Source organism: Ammospiza caudacuta, chromosome 27 (genome assembly GCF_027887145.1).
Source record: "Ammospiza caudacuta isolate bAmmCau1 chromosome 27, bAmmCau1.pri, whole genome shotgun sequence".
NCBI lineage: Eukaryota > Metazoa > Chordata > Aves > Passeriformes > Passerellidae > Ammospiza > Ammospiza caudacuta.
The window spans coordinates 4,246,243-4,269,326 of NC_080619.1; the positions used below are offsets into that span (position 1 = coordinate 4,246,243).

The window sequence follows — 23,084 nt, forward strand, 5'->3', positions numbered from 1 at the left end:
AGCCGGGCGCGCGCGCGCGCACCGCGGCCACGCACGTCCGGCAGCTGCGCCGCGGCGGCGCTTGTGCGCTCCGGCATCACGTGGCGGCGGCGGCCAATCAGCTACCAAGCAGAGCCAACCAGAACCAATCAGAGTCAAGCAGGCCAGCGCGGCCCCGCCCCGCCGAGGGGAAGGAGCCCGTCAGGGGGCGCTGCAGGGGCGCGCGCCGGCCCCGCGGCTTCGGATTGGCTGCGCGCGGCGGGGCGGGAAGGGCGCGAAACGCGGCGCGGGGAGCGCGGGGAGCGCCCAGGGGAGACGGGAGCGGCAGCGGGGAGCGCTGAGGGGGACGGGAGCGGCACCGGCACCGGGGAGCGCTGAGGGGAGACGGGAGCGGCAGCGGGGAGCGCTGAGGGGGACGGGAGCGGCACCGGCACCGGGGAGCGCTGAGGGGAGACGGGAGCGGCAGCGGGGAGCGCTGAGGGGGACGGGAGCGGCACCGGCACCGGGGAGCGCTGAGGGGAGACGGGAGCGGCAGCGGGGAGCGCTGAGGGGAGACGGGAGCGGCAGCGGCAGCGGGGAGCGCTGAGGGGGACGGCAGCGGCAGCGGCAGCGGGGAGCGCTGAGGGGAGACGGCAGCGGCAGCGGCAGCGGGGAGCGCTGAGGGGAGACGGGAGCGGCAGCGGCAGCGGGGAGCGCTGAGGGGAGACGGGAACGGCACTGAGGAACGCAGAGGGGAGACGGGCGCGGCACCGGCACCGGGGAGCGCTGAGGGGAGACGGGAACGGCACCGCCATGGCCTGGCCCTGACTTAATCGCACCGACACCGGTGCTGCCCTGGCACCGACCGCACCGACACCGGTACCGGCCTGGCACTGACCGCACCGACACCGGTACCGGCCTGGCTCTGACCGCACCGACACCGGTACCGGCCTGGCTCTGACCGCACCGACACCGGTACCGGCCTGGCTCTGACCGCCCCGGCCCTGCCCGCTCTCCTTCCCCCCGTGCCCGGTACGCTTCCCTGCAGGGCCGGTCCCGAGCGGTTTCTCTTTGTTTTCAGCGTTCGCTCTGGGCTCTCAGGCTCGGGTGGGTCCGCTCTGGCTCCTTGGCATGACCTGTCTGCCCTCGGCTCTGCTGCTTTCCCTGCCAGCAATCCCCTCGCTCTGGCTGCTTTGTGCTCTTGCTGAATTTCACCTGAATAAACTTTTTCTGGGCGCTCCTTTGGGTGTAAAGCTCGAGGGGTTTTAGCTGCAAACGTTCAGAGTAAGAACCCCTCTGTACCCCTCTAAAGTGTTAAGTAAAAATAATGTTATACTATTCTTCAGTTCGAGCAGAGCCGTGGGGAAGCCAGCATAGCTGTGGGAGGCAACAGAATTTTTTGCAGAAACAAAGCTGATAATGTGGTTTTTATTCCTGTAGACTATTTTTGGATGTGAAGGATGGACTTCTCAGTGATTACTATTGGACAAGTACAAAATGTGCTGTCAGCGATGCAGAAGAACTTGGAGTGCCCAATATGGTATGTCAGGGAATAATATCTGCATAGTTAATTTTTTGGAGATGTGTTTTTTATTCTCATTTCTTTGCAAATGCTTTGTCAGTTCTATGGCTTACCAGAAAGCAAAGAGATTTGCACTTAAAACTAAACATATTTATGTTTTGTAAGGCTCAAATGAGAAAGTGCAAGAAAAAACTTACATTTTGCTCTTATGTTCTATATTTTGCTTTTCTCTTAAAACCTGAATGTGTCAGTCCTTTATCCAGTGAGGGGGAAAATACATCTGATTGGATTAGAGGATTGTAAAGGTGGGTGAGTTTTTGTCCCTTGTCTCTGAAAGGTAAATGAGGTCTGTAGTTCCTTAATGTTGCATTTAATATCTTGCATTTCTTTAATGTAAACAGATGCTGAAGTAGCAAAGGTTCTGGCTGAAGTCTATAACCTCTGTGCTCTTGTTTTTGTTTCCCTCTTTGTAGCCTGGATGTGGTGCAAGAGCCAGTTTCAACAAAATGTGATCACATATTCTGCAGGTAGGTTTGAAAACTTGCAAGTGCAATGCAGTTTTTAATTTCCACATATAATGGTTTGGGGTTTTTAATTTTTAATTCCATTTATACCAGTTTTAATTAAGTTTCTTCAGTGCTAATCATGTATGTATGCTTTGTTTTGGTAACTTCATCTGTAGCTACTTGGGGGGGGGAAGTCAGTTCTGTAGAAGAGAGAAATGCAAATTTAAAATGCATCAAAGGGGATTAATTAACTCACTGTAACCTCAAAACAGGAATGCATCCTCAATTCACTGAGTGGTGAATGTGTGCATTCACTTTTAGGGACAATTATATCCTTCTCTTGTTACCATCATAAGTGTTCTTCCTTTCTAGATTCTGCATGTTCAAACTTATCAACAAAAAGAAGAAAGGTGTGGTGGAGTGTCCTCTGTGTAAGACTGAAGTTACCAAGAGGTGAGGAAATCATCTTTGTGAGGGGCTGGAGATGAGGTGTTTGAGCTCTGAGGAGAGATCAACAATAGTCTTAAAATATATTAGCACAATATATTTATTTATTTAATTATTACCATAATATATTTTTATTTTATATTTATTTATATTTATTTTTCTTCTGAAATACAGAAGGAAAGGGGTTTTTTTAGTTAGCTACCCATTCCTAAAGGAGTAAATTTAGTATCTTACATCAATGTGAGCTTTTTCCAGGTGAACACACCTCTCTCAACAAGTGTCTGTGCTAGATTGGTGTTTAATCCTGATTTCTCTCCACTAAACCTATATGAGAAAATTATATGCTCTCTTTTGTGATCATTTCAATTCCTATACTAATGATTCTTTGTTATTCCATGGCAACAATTTCTTCTTGTCTCATCTTCCACTTTGAAGTTTTACCCCTTTTCTGGTTCTGCCAATATTCTAGAAATATTTATAGTTAGCCTGTTCTTTTGTCTTAAAATAACTTTGTCCATTCTTTTGTCTTAAAATAACTGAAGTGCTGATGTTATTTCAGAAGTCTGAAAGAAAATTCCAGATTTAAGCAACTCATTGAAGGACTGTTGGAAACTATCCATGCTTTTGAGCTTGACACTGGAGTGAAGTGTAAGTGTTGGGAATTTATGTCCCCAGGTTTTTTTTAAATAAGGTTTTGACATAACATGATCATTTATAAGGTACCCTGTTCTAAAATAACTAGAATTAGGTCTTGGTAGAATATCTATATAACCAAAATTGGTTGAGAAAATTAGTTTGGAGGATCAAGATCTTCATTATTACTTGAAGAGTGCTCAGAAAGAATAATCAGACTAGTAATTCAACAAATTTTCTTTTTGGATAAACATATTTTAGCTGTATATTCTGTAAGTGCACACAGTCTAAAAAATCTATTTCATTCATATATCATGAGTCATACTCAGTGTAAAAATATATAATTTTTTTTTACCTAATGACATGATTTAGTTTTAAAGAGTCATCACTTTCCTAAAACATCCACGGAAGCCACTGCTGCTGAGTCCCTGTGTAAAGAAAGTTCTGTCATCCAAAGCAAGGGCTTCAGAAACAGGAGGAAAAGTGCCAAAGGAAATGGACAAGAAAACGTCACCTTGGTAACTGCTTTTTCCCATTTTATTTGTGTGGATTGTTTAAAAATGTATTTGGAAGGGGTATATACATAAAAGAATGAAGTAGGAGATTTTGGGTTGATCTCAGATTGTTGTTTGATCTGAGTAATCTGCACAAGGACGTCTGTATATTTTTGTTTTCCTAACCTCCTTGAGAAAGATGTTTGCACAAAATAACCTGAACTGACACACAATATTGCCATAAAACAGTCTGCTCCTGAAACCAGGATTGCAAACTTGTTCCATCTGCTTGCTCCATGAGGCTGTCGAGGGTTTTTACCTTTTTAGGGGCAAGATCACCACTATATTTTAGAATTCCCAAGGCATTACCCAGCTTGGGGTGTTTGCTCTGTGACTGTCCATGGCATGGTGTTTGTGTTTTAGTGCAGAATAGAATATTGGACAATACAGAATGTAAGATCAAGCTGGTAATGATTTGATCTGTTAAATGCATGATTCATTGTTTCTATTGACACATTTCATTACTGCTGTCAACATTATAAATTAATTCTATTGTTCATAGAAGCTACCAATGCATATGAATTAAGTACTTATATCAGCTCCCTGTTAAGATTTAAATAGCTGTGAATTTATTTTTAATATCCCACTGTTGTAAATAACTATTCCTTTTTGTTTTCCTGTCAGCAGGAAGCTAGTGTGAATATTCAGCTTACAGATGCCAAAATGTGTCACCCAAGAAGCAAACCCCAGAAATCTGGTTCTCAAAAGGGTACTTACATAGAGTTTGGTAAGATCTGTTCTAAATCCACACTAATTGATCCTTTGTCCAATGCTTGCAAAGTAATGAAAGGTGATTATGTTCAAAGTCTTTATAAACACTAATTTCTACTTAACAAAATTACAACAAAGAGACAAATTATGGACAGTGCCAAGTTGGCAAATCAAAAGGGTTTTTTACATAATTATATCATGGCAAATAATGCTGCTGTAGTGAACCCTTAAACCTTGGTGTGCACAGTCCAGAGAAGGTATTTGCAGATGTGCAAAAAATTACACCTAAAGGTAGCCACTGCTTTCTGAAGAATATTAAGCCTTGCCACAGTGCTTGAGATGAAGATGAAATCTATTTGAGATATTAATATCTTTTTGCTATCTAGCCTAGCTTTTCAGAATTTTACTTTATCTGGTGTTGACTGCAATGAAAAAAAAGACAAATGCCATGCATGCCTTATTTTCTATGCTGTTCCTTCAAGGAAGGAATTGAGTTTATTTCCTCACTTTTTTCCTTATTGCATCTGCCAGGATCAAAGGATCTGTGAGAGACATTTGAATGTATTTCTCTGACTTTCAGCTCAAAATTCTAAATACTTGTAGCTGTTTTGTATACAAATTTAGAAATTAGAAAGTAACTTTTAGGTGATTAACTTACCAGTCACTGTATTTAAACACAGTTTGATGCTGGAGCCGTGCAAGTAGTTTTACATAGAAATCATTAAAATTAGGTAAAATACTCCAAGTCATCCTTCTCTGAATCATTCCAACCAGAGTAACAGATTATTTGTTTTCAGGCTCTGAATCATCTGAAGAGTTTTTTAAACAGGCAACCAAAACTGGGTAAGTAAAGGTGATTAAGGAATTCATATTTTCTACAGACAGTAGTTCAATATTCTCATTTCTTGTGTTCTGGTTTCTTAGCATAGGACTGATATAATTCTTAAGCAGACAAATGGTTTTCAACTTTGAGGGCATTAGGGTAGAATGGGGAGCTGAATTCCAGCAGTTTGCCATATTTCATGCTTTAAAACTTATTTCTAAATGTTTTGTTGTGGACATTGATCTTCCATAGAAAAGCAGGCACTGTGCTTTAAAAAGTAAATACTAAATTCAGGATTGCACAAAAAATCTTTTAAGGAAATGGCCTGCAACTCTGAAGAGTTTCAGTTGTGCAGCTTGGCTTCTCCAGAAATTATTCCAGAGAGCAAAAAGGGAAAAATAATTATCATCTTCTATTCTGTCTGTTATGGTTTAATCTGTAATGAAGGTAAATTTCCTTTCCCAACAGGTTTGAAGACAAAGGAGCTGTTCAGATTTCTTCTCAAGCAAGGCTGGAAGAGCTTGAGAGTGCTGAGAAAGGGAATGAAAATTCCTGTAATGCACAGCCTGACAAGCTGGGTGCCAAAGAAATAACACTGCCAGATATCACAGGTGTGTTATTTTGGTGACAAAGGTGATTAAGCCTGAAATAGACCACAAGTTAACATTTTTATTTCACATGATTATTTATACAAAATTGTTTGCAGTCTTGTATAATGAAGTTCTGTTAATGCCTACAGCTAATACAAGACTGTTCCTGTAGCCTAGATACAAAATGTGGATGTTTGTATACACAGGAACAGAAAGGAAGCAAAAATACAAAACTTAATCTATTCTATGTGAGTCATATTACAGATGAAAAAGCACTGGCTAGTAATTGATGTAAAAATTTAGAACAGGTAATGTGATCTTTCTGCCTTTCTCTAGAGGGAAATTTGTGCAGGTTAGGGGGGAAACAAGTGCAGCTCTTTTAAAAGAAAGTAGCCATTAAGCTTGTTCTTGTGCTTGTGTGTGTAAAATAGAGGTTAATAATTTATTGTCCCTATAAATCTAACAGGTGCAGGGGATTTCTCAAAGGAATGTTTGAGCAAGAAGAGCACTCAGAGCATCACTGAATGTGCCAAACCTGACCAAGTGAATGTGACTGGATGCCAGAATTCTCCTTTGGATGTTTTTGCTGTGGAGCTGCTCCCAGAGCAGTGTGACAGAGCAGGGGATGCCAGTCCCACCCTGAATGGGGACACAGCATTCTCCAAGAACACAGAAGAAATGGAGGAACAGCAAAGCCAGCACAGCAGTGAACACCAAGAGTCTGATTTAGAAGATGGCTCAGAGAACAGGCTGGATAAAAGCAGGGCAATGGATACTGATGCACAAAGTGTGGAAGCTGCAGAGGGATATAAGCCTGAGAATGAATCTTCCCAGGACAAAGAACTTCCTCAGGCAGAGCCCCTTGACTCTGCCACCCTGAATAAAGTCTCCAAGAAGAGACTGAAGCAGAGCATTCAGAAAGTCAACGAATGGTTTTCAAAAAGCAATGAGATTTTGTCTTCTGGTTCTTCAGTGGATGAATCTGCTGCACCAGCTGATGTCTCAGGTGAAGGAGATCTGTGTTTATCAGATAAAGAGTCCTGTATTTCAGGAAGGACTGACCCTATGGCAGATTCCATGGGAGCTGCAGCAGTGGAAGGAAAAAAGATGTGGTCAAAACAAACAGCAGAAGACATTAAAGACAAAATATTTGGCAGAACATACAAGAGAGGGAGGAAATCAAACTCCCCTTCTACCTTGAGAGACATTTTGCCTGCTAGACAAAAGGAAGATGTGGCTGCTGCTCGGTGCCTGAAGGATTCCAGCAAAGACAGACTCAAACGAAAGAGGAAGAGTGCCTGCCTGCAACCTGAGGATTTCATCAAGAAAAAAGACACAGAAAAGGGAGATGGAGGCCCTCAAAGTGTCAATGGGGGCCTTGGAGAGGCTGAAGAGAAAAGCTGTGATGAAAGTGTTGCTGTTAATGAGAGTCACCTCTCTCAGAATAGAGCAAATAATACATTGGCAGAACCTGAGGAGGGAGGAGAGCCCACATGGAAGAAAGCTACTGAGAAGGTCCCTGCCAAGCACTGTGATGGGGAGCCAGAAATGTATAACTGTGATCAGAAAAGCACCAAAAAGAGAAGTTCTGCAGCAAAAAGATGCAGGCATTCTAGCAGAACCATGTGTGCTCTGCAGTTGGTGGTGGACAGAGACTCTGATTTCCCTGACCCAGCTGAGCCACAGATTGACAGCTACCCCAGCAGTGGAGAGCCCAGGAAAGCTGAGCCTGAGCAAAACCCAGCGAGGCGCAGCAGGAGGCTTCAGTTACTCTCTGAGGAAATGACAAAAGAAACAAGAAAAGGAGTAAAAAAGAGCAAAAAGAGAAATAGCAGTGATCGTGGAAAGTCTGTCTCTGGAGAGCAGAGGAGTGTGGCAGCTCACTCTGCTGAGTGCAAAGAGCTGAGTGAGCCTCAGGATGAGTTGAGTTCCAGGCCAGTCACTCATTTGGAGGGAGGTGATCTGCAAGCAAATAAAGTGCAGGTTAATCTAAAGAATTTATCTGACACTGCAGGAACTGGAAAGAGTCTGTTCAGTCCTTCATGTCTGCCTTCAAACTGTGGTTCCACTGTGCCTGATACAGGTTCTCAAGACAGTAGAATGCTTGGTAGTCCCCTCCTCCTACAAGTTCCTTCAGTGTGTGCTGGGCAAACTGCTTCTCCCCAGACTGAGGAGGTGACTGAATCACCTCCTGCTTCTCCCCCACAATGTGGGCATGATTCACAAAATGCTCCAGGGGACTTCAAAGCTGAAAAGTTGCCAATGGCTAAAAATGTTTTGGAATGGGCAAAGGAAGCTGAAGACAGTGACCTGGACACACAATATCTGAGGAACATATTCAGGCATTCCAAGCGCTCCTCCTTCAGCCTTTTTCAGACTCGTGCCATGGCAGATCCTCCTTCTGAAACCTTCAATCTGTCATGTGCTGCTCAGGTAGAAAATAAAGCGAGCAAACAATTACAACCAGAAAGCTTGCAAGAGGAGGGAACTGATCAAAACTTGAGCAGGGTTTCTGAGAAAGATGAAAAGAAAGAGAAGCTTAAGACCTGTGAGTCTGCACGTGTTGATCCTGTGCCTTGCTTTGCTGTCAGTAGGGATGACATTTCACAGGCTGCAGAGGAAGGGACTCTGACACCAGCAGGAGCAGGGACTGCTCAGGCTGAGCACAAAAATGGATTGCTGCAAGAAGAGCAGGGCAGTGAAAAGCCAGTGTCAGATGAGACAGGGACAGAAAGTGATTTGGGACAAAATCCCATTGAAAGTGATGGAAGCCAGAGTGATCAGAGTAACACAGAGGAGCATGAGTCCAGCCAAAATGATTTACACACAGGCCAGGCAAACAGCTTCAGTTCAGAAAGCAATCAGGCAGGAAAGACTGAAGTGGTTGATTGCACAGAACCAATTCTGCAGTTTCAATCCACATCAACGATTTCTTCTGCAACTTGTCAGCAAAGCCCTGCTGAACTCACTAGGACAAGAAGTAGCAAAAGAGAAAGAAAATGTGTAAAGGGGAATGAAGAAGAAGCAGCCCAAACTGTTAGCACAGCAATGCCTGAATGTTCAGCTGCAGAGGCTCTGGAAGAACCTCTTGGGGAGAATTGTGGCCTTAGAGGTTTTTCTGAAACCCCTGATGCCTTGCTGTGCTCTGATACTGACATTGAGGAGAACACCAGCTTGTGTGACACTGATAGGAAGGAGCAATCTGCAGTGTTTGTGAAAAGTGACAGTGCAGAGCTGCAGAGCAGAAATTCAGATTCCAAACCAAGACCTCGAGGTCCTCGAAAATTTCGAAGGCGAGTGCAGAAATTGCCATCTTCAGATGAAGAGTCCTGTGAGGATGAGGAGTTACCCTGCTTCAGGACGTTGATCTTCAGCAAATCAGCAAGCACACCTTTGCAGACTGATAAACAAATGGCACCTGAGGTGGAGTCTGCAGTGGCAGAGTGTCCAGGGAGCCCCGGTGTGAGTAATGATGGCAATGCTGTGCAGAAAGTGCCAGAAGCTTCCCTAGGTCATGTGTGTGCTTCTCCAAGCCAGGAGTCAGAATGCTCTGTCAACTTATTTTCTTCCCAGTCCAACATGTCTGAGGAGTCACTTAATGGAGCACAAGAACTGAACAAACATTTACCACAAGCTCAGGTGTCCAAACAAATGAGCAATGTAAATGACAGTAAAGAAACTTCTGAGAATTCTGGTGGAGGGCTGAAGGAAACAAAAGATGAAAGCCAAGAAGATCCAGACATGGGAGCAAACCTAGGTACAAACCAAGATTTTTCTCTCTGCAGCTTTGTTTATAATGTACTTACATCAAGGTTTTTGGTGTGTGCATGGAAACTTTGTTCTATATTAAGAACAGAACCTCTTCTAGAAGAATATATCAGTCTTAAACAAAAACCCCTCGGTGGTTTATATCGTAAAAATTATGTTCTTCCAGTGCTCTTTGTTCAGAGCACAAATGAACAGACTGACTGTCTGATGGGAATTCCTGTTTGAGGGAAATGCTGGTTCTCTTACTGCAATGGGATACTTCCATTGTCAGCCAAATTTCCCAGCCTATCCAAGCTTTTTCCCCACATGAAATGTTTGTGGAAATTGGCTGTAGAATTTTGTAGTGAATATTTTGCCTTTTTTATGGCCTTTGTAAATGTTTAGGGCTCTTTCATCCCTGTTGAAAGAGAATTCTGTTGAAACACTGGATTCTGTTTACTTTGTCATGTTTGTGACATGATATTCTTTGAAATATTCACTTAAAAGAAATCTGTCCTAACTTCAACATTTTCAAAACTTGTCACTTTAGTGTTACAATTTTTAGTTCTCTAAAACTTCCACATGCTAAGAAATTATGGATAATGTTGGTTGTTTTGTTTGGTGGAGTTTTTTCTTTAACTCAGGAGGGTTTTTTTCCTACTTTCTTCAAGGTGAAGGATCTGGATCTGACAGTGAAGAAAGTATTGTAGAAGATTCCTGTGGAGCATTCTCTCAGGGTGAAATCCTCACCACACAGGTGAGTGCTTCATGCCCTGAGTGAAGGAGCAGCCTGCACTCCAGGAGATAAGCAGGCTGTGAGGTCAATGCAGTGGAAAATTCCTTTCATCATAATTCTTGATCACTAAATTACTTCCAAAAGCATAATTAATGAGGATCTGCAGAGCTGCTTCTGTGCCATTATTTGTCCAGCTTTTCCTCCCCTGGTGACCTTACACTGCAATGGCCACAGCTTATTATGTGTTATTGGTTACAGGGCTTAATTATGGGAGATGCTAATTAATGCATCTCCACACTTGGCCAATGCAGCAAATGTCACCTCCCCATATTTAAAAACTTTAATGATAAGAATATATAAGAATTTGGTGATAAGAAGTAGATTTATTACAACATGATATTTAAAATCAGAGACTTTTCTTCCTCGTGTAAAGATTAAATCAAATAATTCCATATTAGATATTATAGGTACAAGTCCCAGCAGGCAGTGTCTGATGAAAGGTGTGTCTGGCAGTGAATTTTTTGTCTGCTGTTAAAATCCTGTGGCCTGACTTTATGTATTGGGTGATTTATGATTTGGGCTGGGGGTTCTGATAAATGTAGAGAAATCAAATTGAGGGTTAGGGGCTTGGGGGTTTCTTGTTTTGTTTGGGGTTTTCCTTTGTCCTGTGTGACTTTAAGGTAAGTCTTATGCCAACTCTCTCTCTCCCTATGGCCTTTCTGTATATTCAAAAAAGTGAATTTAATTTTTGTGCTCTATGGATGTATTGGGTGATTTGGGCTGGAGGTTCAGCTGAGGGTTAGGGGCTTGAGGTTTCTTGTTTTGCTTTGGGGTTTTAAGTTTTATGCCAACTCTCTCTCCAGCATTTTCAGCCCTATGGGCTTTATGTAAGTCCAAAAAAAGTGAATTTAATTTTTGTGCTCTATGGATGTATTGGGTGATTTGGTCTTGGGGTTCAGATGAGGGTTAGGGGCTTGGGGTTTTTCCTTGTCCTGTGTGACTTTAAGATAAGTTTTATGCCAACTCTCTCTTCAGCATTTTCAGCCCTATGGGCTTGATGTATGTAGAAAAAAAAGTGAATTTAATTTTTGTGCTTTAGGGGTGTATTGAGGAATTTGGGCTTGGGGTTCAGCTGAGGGTTAGGGGCTTGGGGTTTTGCTTTGGGGCTTTCCTTTGTCCTGTGTGACTTCAAGATAAGTCTTATGCCAACTCTCTCTCTCCTTATGGCCTTTCTGTATGTTCAAAAACTGAATTTAATTTTTGTGCTGTATGGGTTTATTGGGGGATTTGGTCTGGAGGTTCAGTTGAGGGTTAGGGGCTTGAGGTTTCTTGTTTTGCTTTGGGGTTTTTCTTTGTCCTGTGTGACTTTAAGATAAGTTTTATGCCAACTCTCTCTCCAGCATTTTCAGCCCTATGGGCTTTATGTACGTCCAAACAAAATTGAATTTAATTTTGTTCTTTATGGATGTATTGGGGAATTTGGGCTGGGAGTTCAGTTGAGGGTTAGGGGGTTGGGGTTTTTGTTTTGCTTTGTGGGTTTTCTTTGTCCTGTGGTCTAATGCCAACTCTCTCTCCAGCATTTTCAGCCCTATGGGCTTTAGGTACATCCAAAAAAATTGAATTTAATTTTTGTGCTTTGTGGGTGCTTCTCCTGTTTACAGCATCACTGAAATGATGGAGATGTGCCCACACTGGATGGGTTAATGACACTGAGGGTGTGGGATTTGGGTTTGTGGGGATGGTTTTGGGTTTTCTGTTTGCTTGGGAGTTTTTATGGGCTCAGTAACAAAGAGGCTCCACATGGTGCCAGTGCTGGAGCTACAAATGGAATATTCTGTGCAAATTGCTTCATCATCTAAAGGGTTTGGGTTTTTATAAAGGTCTTTTGAAACCCTTTGAGCTATTCTTGTGCTGCCTATGGCATGGTTTTGATCATGTAATTTTTGAGGAGGAACATAAGGAAGAATATTATGAAATGGTTTAGTCCTTTAAATGATCTTTGGAGCTTTTAGTAACTGTGGAAAATGAAGACTCAATTTAGAATTTAATAATGAACATCATGGATCGAGCTACTAATGGAGTTTGGACAAAAATACTTTCAAATAAATTTGTGCAGGAATTGTGGTGTTTTCTGATTGATTAAACTCTGAGGCATCTAAACTGAAATAACATGACTGGCAAAGTGAGTGTGTGGTTGTTTGGGTGGGTTTGCTTCTGATTTTGGATGTGTGCACTATTTGTTACACTAAAAGCACCATTGTCACCTTTTCAACATGTGACAAAAACTTAATTCAAAACCATCTTGCTATTCCTAATTTTCAAATGTTTGTTAAAAAATTAACCCTGAGTTTGCTTATGTTGGCATTCTTGTTCTCCTTTGCAGCAAAAGAATGCAATGCAAAATAGCCTGAAAAAACTTCAGCAAGAAATGGCTGCACTTGAAGCAGTGCTAAAGCAGAATGGGAGCCAGAACTGTGAAGTTTTACCTGTTCAGAGGGAGCTGCCCCATTCCAGTACTGAAGGAGCATCTGAAATGGAACAAAAAAGACCAGAAAAAGCCAGGTCGTTTATTTTGTTTGGAGTTTTGGGGTTTTTTTTATGTTTATTTCTAAATTTTTATTTTTAAAAAAATCTTAAGTATCCCTGAGCTTCTAGGAAATTACAATAATTTCACTGCTGCTGCATTTTTCTGATGCTTAAAAGAGTGAAAAGGTATTAAAATCAGTTTCTCTCTCTCAAGGTCCCCAGAATTGCTGCTTTCAGCTTCTAAATCCTCTTTAAGGAAGAGATCAGATCTGGAGAAAGGCCCTGAGTGTGACAGTGCTCTACAGAACAAAATCCCCTCTGAAAAGACAAAACCTGTGCAGGAGGCAGTGCAGGAACACAGGCAGGGCCAGCTTGAAACAGGTAACACTGAAGAGAATTTTTCATTTCTGCTGGTTTTCTCCTGTCCTTTTCATGTTTTTATATATCAGCAAGATACAATTTTTTCCTGTAAATCTATTATTTTAATTTATATATTCCTGATCATTTTAAAAAGGTGTTGCTACTTTGGTAGCCCAGCTGTATGGCTGCCCATCAAATGGGGTGTGACAGCTTTTTGACAGTAATAAAGAGTTTTTCTGTCTCACTTCTAAATTCAGACAACTTGACAAATATGCTACTCAATATACCAGGTATTTTAGTGTCTTGCCTATAGATCAGGAAAAAATAATGTTGGAGGCAAAAATGAAGTAATAAACACAGAAGGAATTAATAAACACAAAAAAGTAATAACACAAAAAGAGAGGAAATAACTGCAGAATTTAAACCTAAAAGAGCAACAACCTTCTACCATGACAACAAGAAAAATCCAGTTTTAGTTTTCTCAAGGAGTAATTTCTTGTTTCCTTCAGAAAATGCAGAGGAGCAGAATTGTGGGACTGGACAAAACAGTGCATCTGTCTCATCAGATCTTTTTGGGAATGTGACCCAGAGTTCAGATAATTCTTCCTCCTCTGCAATGCTTTTTATCCCTCAAACTGCAGAAGCCACAGCTGGGCCTGTTGTGGCTCAGAGCACTGAGAAAAGCTCTGGCCCAGGCCACAAATTAAAGAAAAGTGAATGTTTTCCTGTACCTGTTCTGCACAATTCAGCTGGGAAAGAAAATGCTCCAAATCCAGTGGGGACCAAGAGGAAAGAAATATCAATTGTGGTCTCAGGTCTAAATCACAGTGAGCATGTAAGTAGAGTTCAGAATTTGGAGATCACTAGTTAATAATTGCTGATGAGCACTATAATCCTCAATAGAGAGATCTCTAAGTGTAATAAAAGTAATCTTGCAGGAATTGCAGCCAAACTTGATCACTCCTAAAGCTGTGAGGATGCTGCCTGGAATGGCCCTGTTAAACTTAGTGAAATTTGAATTTTTTGAACAATTCCTGATGTCTGGGGGGGGAAAAACACAGGATTGCAAAGCCTTGGGGCTGGGGAGGGGCTGTGGGTGTTTGGCCCAGTCAGTGTTCCCAGATTATGCAGCTTCACCCAATTTCTGATCCATAGGGAGCATTCTGTAAATAGGAATTCTGAGTTGCTAATAAACCTGTTTGTGCACTCAGTTTCCAGAAGGATTTGGCTTTGGGGTTATAAAACACACACCAAGAGCTCTGCATTACTTTAGTCTGTTGAATGGTGCCAAAACTAAATGTACTTTCTGTGTGCCAGCACATAAAACTGTTACTTTAAAGTAACTATCCTATTACATTATTCTCCTAAAAAGTGGGGCTGTTGAGGGTGTTAAAACTGTTGCTAACTTTTATTTTCTTAACTACTTTTCAGTTGGTGGTCCAGAAGTTTGTGAAGAAAACTCAGAGCACTTTATCTAATCACATTACTGAAGGAACAACCCATGTCATAATGAAAACAGGTTTGTTGGGAGCTGGGGGACCAAATCCTCTATTGGCAGAAAATATAGAATTTTACCTTCAGTTTAAACACCAAGCAGACAGGTCAGCAATAAATTTAATAAGTTTGAGGAAAAGGTATTGATTGTTTTCTCTACTGCAAGTTTTTGTTTAAGCCTGTGAGTTTTCTCATTCTGTTCCAGAGGAAAAGTGTGAGGGCATTTTTTCCCTTGTGTAATTCAAAGTTAATATTGCTTGCTATTTGTTTCTTCAGCTGTTTGCTCTTAATGTTCAGGTGTTGACAGCACACTAGTGTGAAGTAGTTCAGGACCAACCACAAAGAAACAAAGATAATTCCCAAAGAAATCCTGCTTTTTCTTGCCTCTTATCTTTATTGAATAATTTTTTAAAGGGCTCACAATTGGTACATGTGATTAATTTCTGCTCATTTCCTTCACTTTAGTAACATCATCAACACTTGAACCTTTGTACTCTTTGCACTTAGCAAAAAGTGTTTGTTTTTACAGACACATACCCTGAGCTGTGTTTTTCTGGTAATGGCAGAACTAAAAGAGGTTTTACTGTTTGTTTGGCAGAACTAAAAGAGGTTTTACTTTTATTTGGCAGAACTAAAAGAGGTTTTACTGTTGTTTGGCAAAACAAAAAGAGGTTTTACTTTTATTTGGCAGAACAAAAAGAGGTTTTACTGTTGTTTGGCAGAACAAAAAGAGGTTTTACTGTTGTTTGGCAGAACTAAAAGAGGTTTTACTGTTGTTTTTCCTGCAGATGAGGAGCTGGTGTGTGAACGGACCCTGAAGTATTTCCTGGGCATTGCAGGAGGAAAATGGGTGGTTGGTTATCAGTGTAGGTATCCCTGCTGCTGGAGATCTTTGCCCTTCTGCCAGGAATGCAGTCTTCCCTTGTTGCACTAAAGAAAAAGGATCTCTTCATGCCTTGCCATCTGATGTTTGCAGTGTTTCTTCTAAATACTTAAAAAGAAATTAAAATTAAGAAACACGAGCAGCAATATCAAGCTTCTTCCTCTTGTGAATTACTTACTCTTACTGTTTCTGCTCCCCACTGTGGCAAAAGCCTTTTGTCCTTCTTAATTTAAATCTTTGTGATCCATGGCATCAATTAGTGTAAAATTAGTATTATTTCTAAATGGTAAAAACATTCTTTAAATATTTAGTGTTATACTGTATTCCTTTAGTACAAATACCTTCAATTTAATGTAGCAGTGAAGTCAGAGTACTGATAGTGGAAGAACCATTTTCCTAGATAAAATGACTTTTCTTCTTCTGATCTTTTTATTTAGGGATAATTCAGTCTTTTAAAGCAGGAAGAGTACTGGATGAGGTAAGGTCTTTTATGTTGAGTGAAATGTCAAATGGTTAAGAAATGCTGTTACATGATGGACTTAGGAATTTATTTGTGTTGTATAGACAGATATTGTCTAAATATTTAATATGGAATTTTATCTCTAAAACCTGGGGTTCTGGACTTATGAGTTTATTTGTATTGTACAGATAGATACTGTCTAAATATTTCATATGGAATTTTAGCTCTGAAACCTGGGGTTCTAGTTTTACCAAATCCACACTTAGGCCCTGTGCATTCTTTGGTGTTGAAGACACAATGAGTTCCTATTATTTTTAACATTTTATAGACATATTTTTATACATGTTCCTACTGATATTAATAGATTATAGCATTAAGCAAATAATAGATCTTTTGCTTTAGGAAATAATGTTATATACAGATAATTTCTATCAAGTAAGACTTTACTGATAAGACAATTACAGTCTTGGAGTGTGCTGCTTCTTTTATTTAGTTTGCTAGATTACTATACAGTTTGAGTAAAATTGGTTTATTTAAAAATTGCCTGATGCTGCAGGGGTTTCATACTCCAGCATTTCCCTTGCAAAGCCTTTTAATTCATATTGTGAACACACTCATGGATTTTCAGTTCTGAAATCTGACACCTTCCTGTTTTGAAGCAGAACTCTGACAGGGAAGTGTTCTCAGTCTCTTCACTTCTGATTCCTTGCTTTTGTTGTGTTCCAGGAGAACTTTGAAGTCAGAGGAGATGTAATCAATGGGAGGAACCATCAAGGTCCCAAGAGGGCCAGACAGGCCCTGACTGAAAAGGTACAAAGCACATCAGGGATCAAATTCTGTCCTGGCTGAGCTTCTGGAACTTCTCCCAGTCCCTCTGTACACAGAATTGTACAAATTAATCATTTTTATCCATGAAGGGTGAGCTCTGTCAGCAGCAGGGCAGATATTCTGTAGGAAGTGAATGTTGTCTTTTTATAAGCTTGGAGTAAATGTTGTCTTTTTATAACAGAGGGTTAGTGGTCTTTAATATATTCTTTTCGTTTTATTCTTAAATTCTTTTGGTTGGTAGGTTACAAAAAGCTTTGTGGAATAGTCACAACTTGATAGCAAGCCCTGCAAGTGCAATGAAAACAGCAAATAAATTTTAAAAAACAGCATATAAAGCATTGCTCTTTAAAAACCCCCTGTGAATTCTAACATGTTCCTTGCTTTTCAGATCTTTAAAGACTTTGAGATCTGTTGCTGTGGACCCTTCACTGACATGACTACAGGTGTGTCATTGGATGAATGGTCAACATAAAAAATATTTAGAGGGACGCTGTGCCTTCACCAGAATTGTACATTTCTGCATAATTTTTACCTCTTTTCCTCTGTAAATCTTAAAATACCTACATGGGGTAAGGTGTAGATAAATAATTTTATCCAGTTCTGTCTCCAAATAGAGTGGAAATTTTGTTCTCATCTATTTGGATGTCCTCAGACAACCCCTGGCAATTCTGCTGCATTTCAAACTAAGCCTTTTATCTCTAGTTTATCTCTAAATTATCTAGGTAAAGCATTAATGTCATGCTGTCTGGTAATTGTTTTTGATGCTCTTGATCTCTCATATTTGAGCATTTTTTCTTCTGTCTCAGTAAAGAGTTCCTAAGTATCCTTGTCCTAGCAGTTGACACATCTCTGCTGTAGCCTCCTGACTATAGGAGCCAGTGTTAAAAGTGAAACCCTTTAACAAAGCTAGAAGTTAATATAAAAAGAAAAAGCTGTTCAGAATAGCTTCATTTTTTATTTTTGAAATTTAATGAACTATGTTACAAGTTTTTGAAAATTTAATTCTTTTTCTACTTCAAATATTTGTACTTGACTTCCCATTTTTTATGGCTTATTCAGCAGATACTTTCAGATTTATCCAAGTTATATTATCCAATATAACTTCATTTTTGACTGGATGAAATATGCTCACATTTCTTGACATTTACAGTAATTGCTGCAAAGGATGCAGTGCTTTCACCTGCTGCAGTGATCCTCAATTTTGACTCTTATACTTGAGAGATTTAATCTTCTTCACTACCAATTCAACAAATTGGTGCAAATTACGTACTTTGGCTACTTCTCTTAATGAGAGATAATCACAGTTCAGACTTCTCATTTTTAATTTCCATTTCACCTCTTGCATCCTTATGAGAAGAGGAAATAAATTGTGATTTTTTCCAGGGTTTGGTTTTGTGCAGACCTGTCTGGGGGGTGAGGGAGGGGGGAGTTGATGTTCCCTAGCAGGTTTTGAAGTGAAAAGATTTTGTTTTCTGCTCACATCTCCTTCAGATGATAGTGGTTTGTGAATTGGAACAAACACTTAGGGAATAGTGTCAGCTTCAATGTGATAGAAAACACTGAAGTGGCTTGTCACTGTCACATTTTCTGAAAAATGCCTTTGCCAGGATTTCTCCTCCTGGGAAGCTGAGAAGCCTCAGAGAAAAATAAAAACAATAATTATCTGATTGCTTCTCCTGTGTTTTACTGCTTTGGAATGTGATTTGGAGATTGTTTGATTGGTTTCATATGAATTGTTTTTATTTAATGACCAATCACTGTCAGGCTGTGTCAGGACTCTGGAAGGAGTCATGAATTTTCATTATCATTCTTTGTAGCTTCCTGTCTTTATCCTTTCCCTATTCTTTAGTATAGTTTAATATAGCATTCTATAATATACTATAATTTACTATACTGTACTATTATATTATATTATATTATATTATATTATATTATATTATATTATATTATATTATATTATATTATATTATATTTATATAATTATAATATATTATATAATAATATATAATGATATTGTAATATATAATATTAATAATATAATGTACAGTAATATACATAATAAATATTATTATATTATGGTATAGTATATTATACTATAGTATATTTTATTATATTTATAGTATAATATAGTATAATATAGTAGTATAGTATAATATAGTATAATACAGTATATAGTATAATATAATATAGTATAATATGATTATTATATTATATTACATTATATACAATATATTATATAATATATAATGTTTAATCTATGTTATATGATATATAATATTTAATATAAAATATATTATATAACATTTAAAAATATATAATGTGTAACATAATATTTAATATACTATATAATGTGTAGTATAATATTTAATATCAAATTATATGTAATATAATACTACAATTATATAATACTATAATTAATATAGTATAATATGTAATATAATATTTAGCCTTCTAAGAACATGGAGTCAGATTCTCATCTCTCCCCTCCTCGGGGTTATCTGCAAATTCCACAGTGACTGAACTGATTTCATCTGATTTCTTCAGAGCATCTGGAGTGGATGGTGGAGCTGTGTGGTGCCTCTGTGGTGAAGCAGCCTGACCAGTTCACAGCCACAGCAGTAAGTGCTGAGGAGTTTTTACCCTCCCACAGTTCCCAGAGCTGTCAGCACAGCCTGGCAGTGCCCCTTGGCGCCAGGCCTGGCCAGCCTGCACTCAAGACAGGCTCCTTTGTAGCAGAGACATGATTGGTGTTGGCCACATCACTAATTTGTCCTGAAATTAGCACTGAGCCTTCCCTTGCCAGCTCCAAAAGCCTTTTAGTGACTGAGTGTAGTCACAGAATTTCTGGGGAGAAATTACAGAAGAATCTTGGGAACTAATGTCTTCCTCTCTCTACTTAAATTCCTCTCTGAAGTGAAACTCTGAAATTAGTTAATGCTCTCTATAAATAAATATATAAATATATAAGAACAGACAACAACAGCATTTTTATTCTTTATCTTAAAATCCTAGGGTTCTACTGCAGTTGTGGTTGTGCAGCCAGATGCTTGGGAAGAAAACACAGATTATGGAGGTAAAGCAACATTTTTTGAGCTGCTTTCTGGTACACATCAAGTGTCTTTATCACCTGTCCTTTTAATAGCTAAATATCAAAGGGTTGTAGAAAAATCAAAATTCTACTGCATGGATATGGAAGTAGGTCTTGTAAGAAAAATCTAGAAGGGCAAAGAATATTGTTTCAAGGAGCAGCAATAGTTCAAGAGCTGCTCTGGCAGCTGCTGCCCCAGTTGTCCTCTGTATCATCAGCTTTACAGAAACTTTTCTAATTTAGTAGTTTTTAAAAGGTAGGGTAGGGTGTCCTTGGAGCACCAGTAAGATCTAGGAGAGCCTCAGATGGAACAAGATTCCCTTGGTCTGAAAAGGTCATGTTAAAAAGCCTTAATAGATGTAGTTTGCATTTTTTTTTCCTTTAAGCAAAATGCTTAGGAGAAGCCATGAGGCTTTGAAAGTGCAAGTGGGGTTCTGGGAGGAATGGGAGCTAGTTAGGCTACACTGAGGTCCAACAAAACAGTGGAGCAGGATGATGATGTAGAAAACCCAGCTGTTTCCATGGCACTGTAAAAAAGAGAAAAGAAAAAGATCCTGGAATGAGGAGGAACAGTCTGAGAACACTTCAGTAATTTTCTGTTGCTTCTCTTAATGAGACTCATTGCTTGTCACACACTCAGTGTGTCTGGGCAGACAGGAACCAAAGCTCTGTCACTGAGATCCTAAATGAAAAGATAACAACTCCATTCTTTCTTTTTAGTGTTTATGTTGTGGTGTTCACTGCTTCCAGCTCCGCTCTTGGAGCCCAGCATTACCTGCCTTGAAAGGCACTGCCACATCCACATCTCTGCTTTTACAGCAAGCTTTTAAACAGCAAACAGCTTATTCTGAAAGCCATCAGTGGCCTCACCTTCAGCTTGTTTGGAGCTCTTGCTAACAGCTGCATCATTTATTTCTGTGTCTTTGTCTTGCAGCAATCCAGCAGCAGAGCAACGTTGCCCTGGTAACTCGGGAGTGGGTCCTGGACAGCGTGGCTTGCTACCAGTGCCAGGAGCTGAGAGCTTACCTCGTGTCCTGAGGGTGAACAGCAGCTCTTAATAATCATAAAACTACTAAAATATTACCCTCTAGAAGGTGCAATTACCCACTGTTCTTTAAAGCTTTATATTAGCTTAAAGGGCTGTGAGATTGTAAATGTTAAACCAATTTTAAAAGTTAGAGAATGTAGTGCGTGGCCTCCTCAGAGAAATGTGATATATGGTTTGCCTCTGCAGCCAGTTTCTGTGTAAATACTTGGGGACAGTTGTTTCCTCAAAAGAGGAATATTGGGCTCAGGGTTTCCATTAAAACATACCTGCCCTCTGGAATAACCTCCATATTTTCATTCTGCCTAAATACAAACACTGAATGCTATTTTGTGATTATTAATGCACCAGCCTTGGCCATTGATTGATTATGGTTGTGTTGAAAACCCTACAAACAGCTTTCCTGTTGTGCATCACAGTGCCAGAAACCTAACCAGAAACACAGGTATGGGCCCCAGAAATGCAATGATTGAATCCAAAAAGAAAGGAAGGATTAAAACCAAGCTTAAAATTTAGTACCAGTGCTGTCAGGCTGATTTCTAAGTGTATGTGGCACTGTGAAAGGATAATGAATAGATGCATTTTAGTATCCTGGTGACCCATGATAAGGCCAAAAATATCTGCTTCTAATAGTCCCTGCTTGCAAAATGAGGCTGCAGAGAAATTGGCTTTTTATGAAAGAAAATATCTTGCTTGTTTCTGTTGCCAAGCAATTCAATTTCATATCTAATTTTGTACTTTGGGAGCAGAACTGCTTGTTTAAAAAGCAAAAAAGAATGTAGCTAAGTTCATAAAATTGTTTTGTGATAAGATGCTGCTGTCTTGGAAAGTTACAGAAAGTATGTTTATAAATATTTGAATGCACAGAAGAAATAAAATTATTTTGGCAAATATTTACCTACTTGTTTAGCTTTTATATGAACCAGCCCCTCAGTCTGCATTGAGGCATAAGTGAAAAAACACCTTAGCCCAACCTCCTGAAATGGGGAAGGAGGTGGAGAAGGTAAAAAATGTAAATGAGAATTTCAGAGATGCAATCAGAGCTGCAGTTGCTATCAGCCTGAGGAGTGAAAGTGTTATCAACTCTCCTGCAGCTGCCAGGTGCAGGTAGGCTGATCAAGCATTGCTGCTGGCATTGTGAGAGCTGGAAGCATTGGCTGAGCTGCTGTTCCCTCCTGGGTGACAATTGCAGAGCTGCCAGGCTCAGCCCAGCCTCTCCTCCAGCCTGCTGCTCTTATCTCTGCAGCCCATGCTGGCCTGGCTGTTTGATAATCTGCATTTCAAAGGGCAGCTGGAGGCAAGGGCTAAACACTCCCTGTTGGAGGCAAGGGAAAGGCCAAGCAAAACTGGTTTGCTTTGTGAAATTGTCCCCAGATATTGATGCAAAGATTCTCTATATCAGGTCAGGTACCTGATTGTCTACAGGAATGACACCCATGGTGCTGCTGCTGCTCTTTGGAGGTGACTAAATCTGTGGAAACTCTGTTTCTGTAAAGTGTTATCTGTGAACTTTGCTGGTGATCTCCACCTGGTGTAAGGTTGAAATGAAATGAAATGATTTCCAAGCAGCTGAAGCCAAGGAATGCTTCCAGAGGAGCAGGGGAGGGGATGGGGCTGTCCTGGAGCCATCTGCACTTCTCCAGTCACACAGTTCTGAGTTCCCTGTGGATCTGAGAAGCCTCAGAGGAGACACTGGGGCACCTGGCAATGGCCCTGCTTTGGTTTTCAGTGGCCTCTGCCACTGAAAAATCCTTTCCTCTGTCACGTCAGTGCCCTGTTCCAGCCAGGCTCAAACCCCCAGTGTGAGAAATGACAAAGAACCCCTGATGTAAGGTGAAAACTGAAAGTGAGCCACCTGTCTTTCCCATGTGTTCACTCTGACCTAGCTGATTTCTGCAGCTGTCAATGAATCACCTCATTGCATTGAATCAATCAACCCATTGTAATCAATTAAAATGAATGTATGTATGCAAAAACAGCAAATGCTTCCCTCAGCAAGGGCCTCAGGGGAGCAGCCTGTCAGCAGCCATGCTCTGCAAAGCTTCTTTCATTTCTCCAAGCCAATAAATACAAATGCTGAGCACTTCAGGACCTGAATATTAATGCAGGTAATTAAACATGGGGTTTTGTTTTCTAGCAGATGACTTCATGAGCAGAACCTCCTCCCTGCTCT

The 23,084-nt window shown here is 40.4% G+C and overlaps 1 protein-coding gene across 2 annotated transcripts; it reads left to right on the forward strand.

Moving 5' to 3' along the window:
- The first annotated feature begins 860 nt into the window (after positions 1-860).
- On the forward strand, positions 861-21,793 carry BRCA1 (BRCA1 DNA repair associated). 2 transcript variants are annotated; one of them, XM_058820779.1, is made up of 22 exons: positions 861-990; positions 1,399-1,498; positions 1,954-2,007; positions 2,359-2,439; positions 2,993-3,081; positions 3,439-3,584; positions 4,245-4,347; positions 5,129-5,174; positions 5,623-5,765; positions 6,211-9,501; positions 10,163-10,248; positions 12,611-12,789; positions 12,968-13,134; positions 13,623-13,948; positions 14,545-14,632; positions 15,396-15,473; positions 15,928-15,968; positions 16,677-16,760; positions 17,167-17,221; positions 19,323-19,396; positions 19,791-19,851; positions 20,801-21,793. In XM_058820779.1, the coding sequence occupies exons 2-22, from the start codon at positions 1,419-1,421 to the stop codon at positions 20,902-20,904; spliced, it is 5,376 nt and encodes a 1,791-aa protein (XP_058676762.1). In that variant the 5' UTR covers positions 861-990; positions 1,399-1,418; the 3' UTR covers positions 20,905-21,793. The 2 variants fall into 2 exon arrangements, with proteins under 2 accessions (XP_058676762.1, XP_058676761.1); XM_058820778.1 differs by lacking the exon at positions 861-990 and having other exon boundaries at positions 1,410-1,498; positions 4,248-4,347.
- The last annotated feature ends 1,291 nt before the right edge of the window (positions 21,794-23,084 follow it).

What these genes read in the sequence shown, in the direction of transcription:
- BRCA1 (XM_058820779.1), top strand. Translation starts at nt 1,419, where the DNA reads ATGGACTTCTCAGTGATTACTATTGGACAAGTACAAAATGTGCTGTCA. An exon ending in GTCTAAATCACAGTGAGCAT is followed by an intron (nt 13,949 to 14,544) that starts GTAAGTAGAGTT and finishes ACTACTTTTCAG; the next exon opens with TTGGTGGTCCAGAAGTTTGT. An exon ending in CTTCACTGACATGACTACAG is followed by an intron (nt 17,222 to 19,322) that starts GTGTGTCATTGG and finishes TGATTTCTTCAG; the next exon opens with AGCATCTGGAGTGGATGGTG.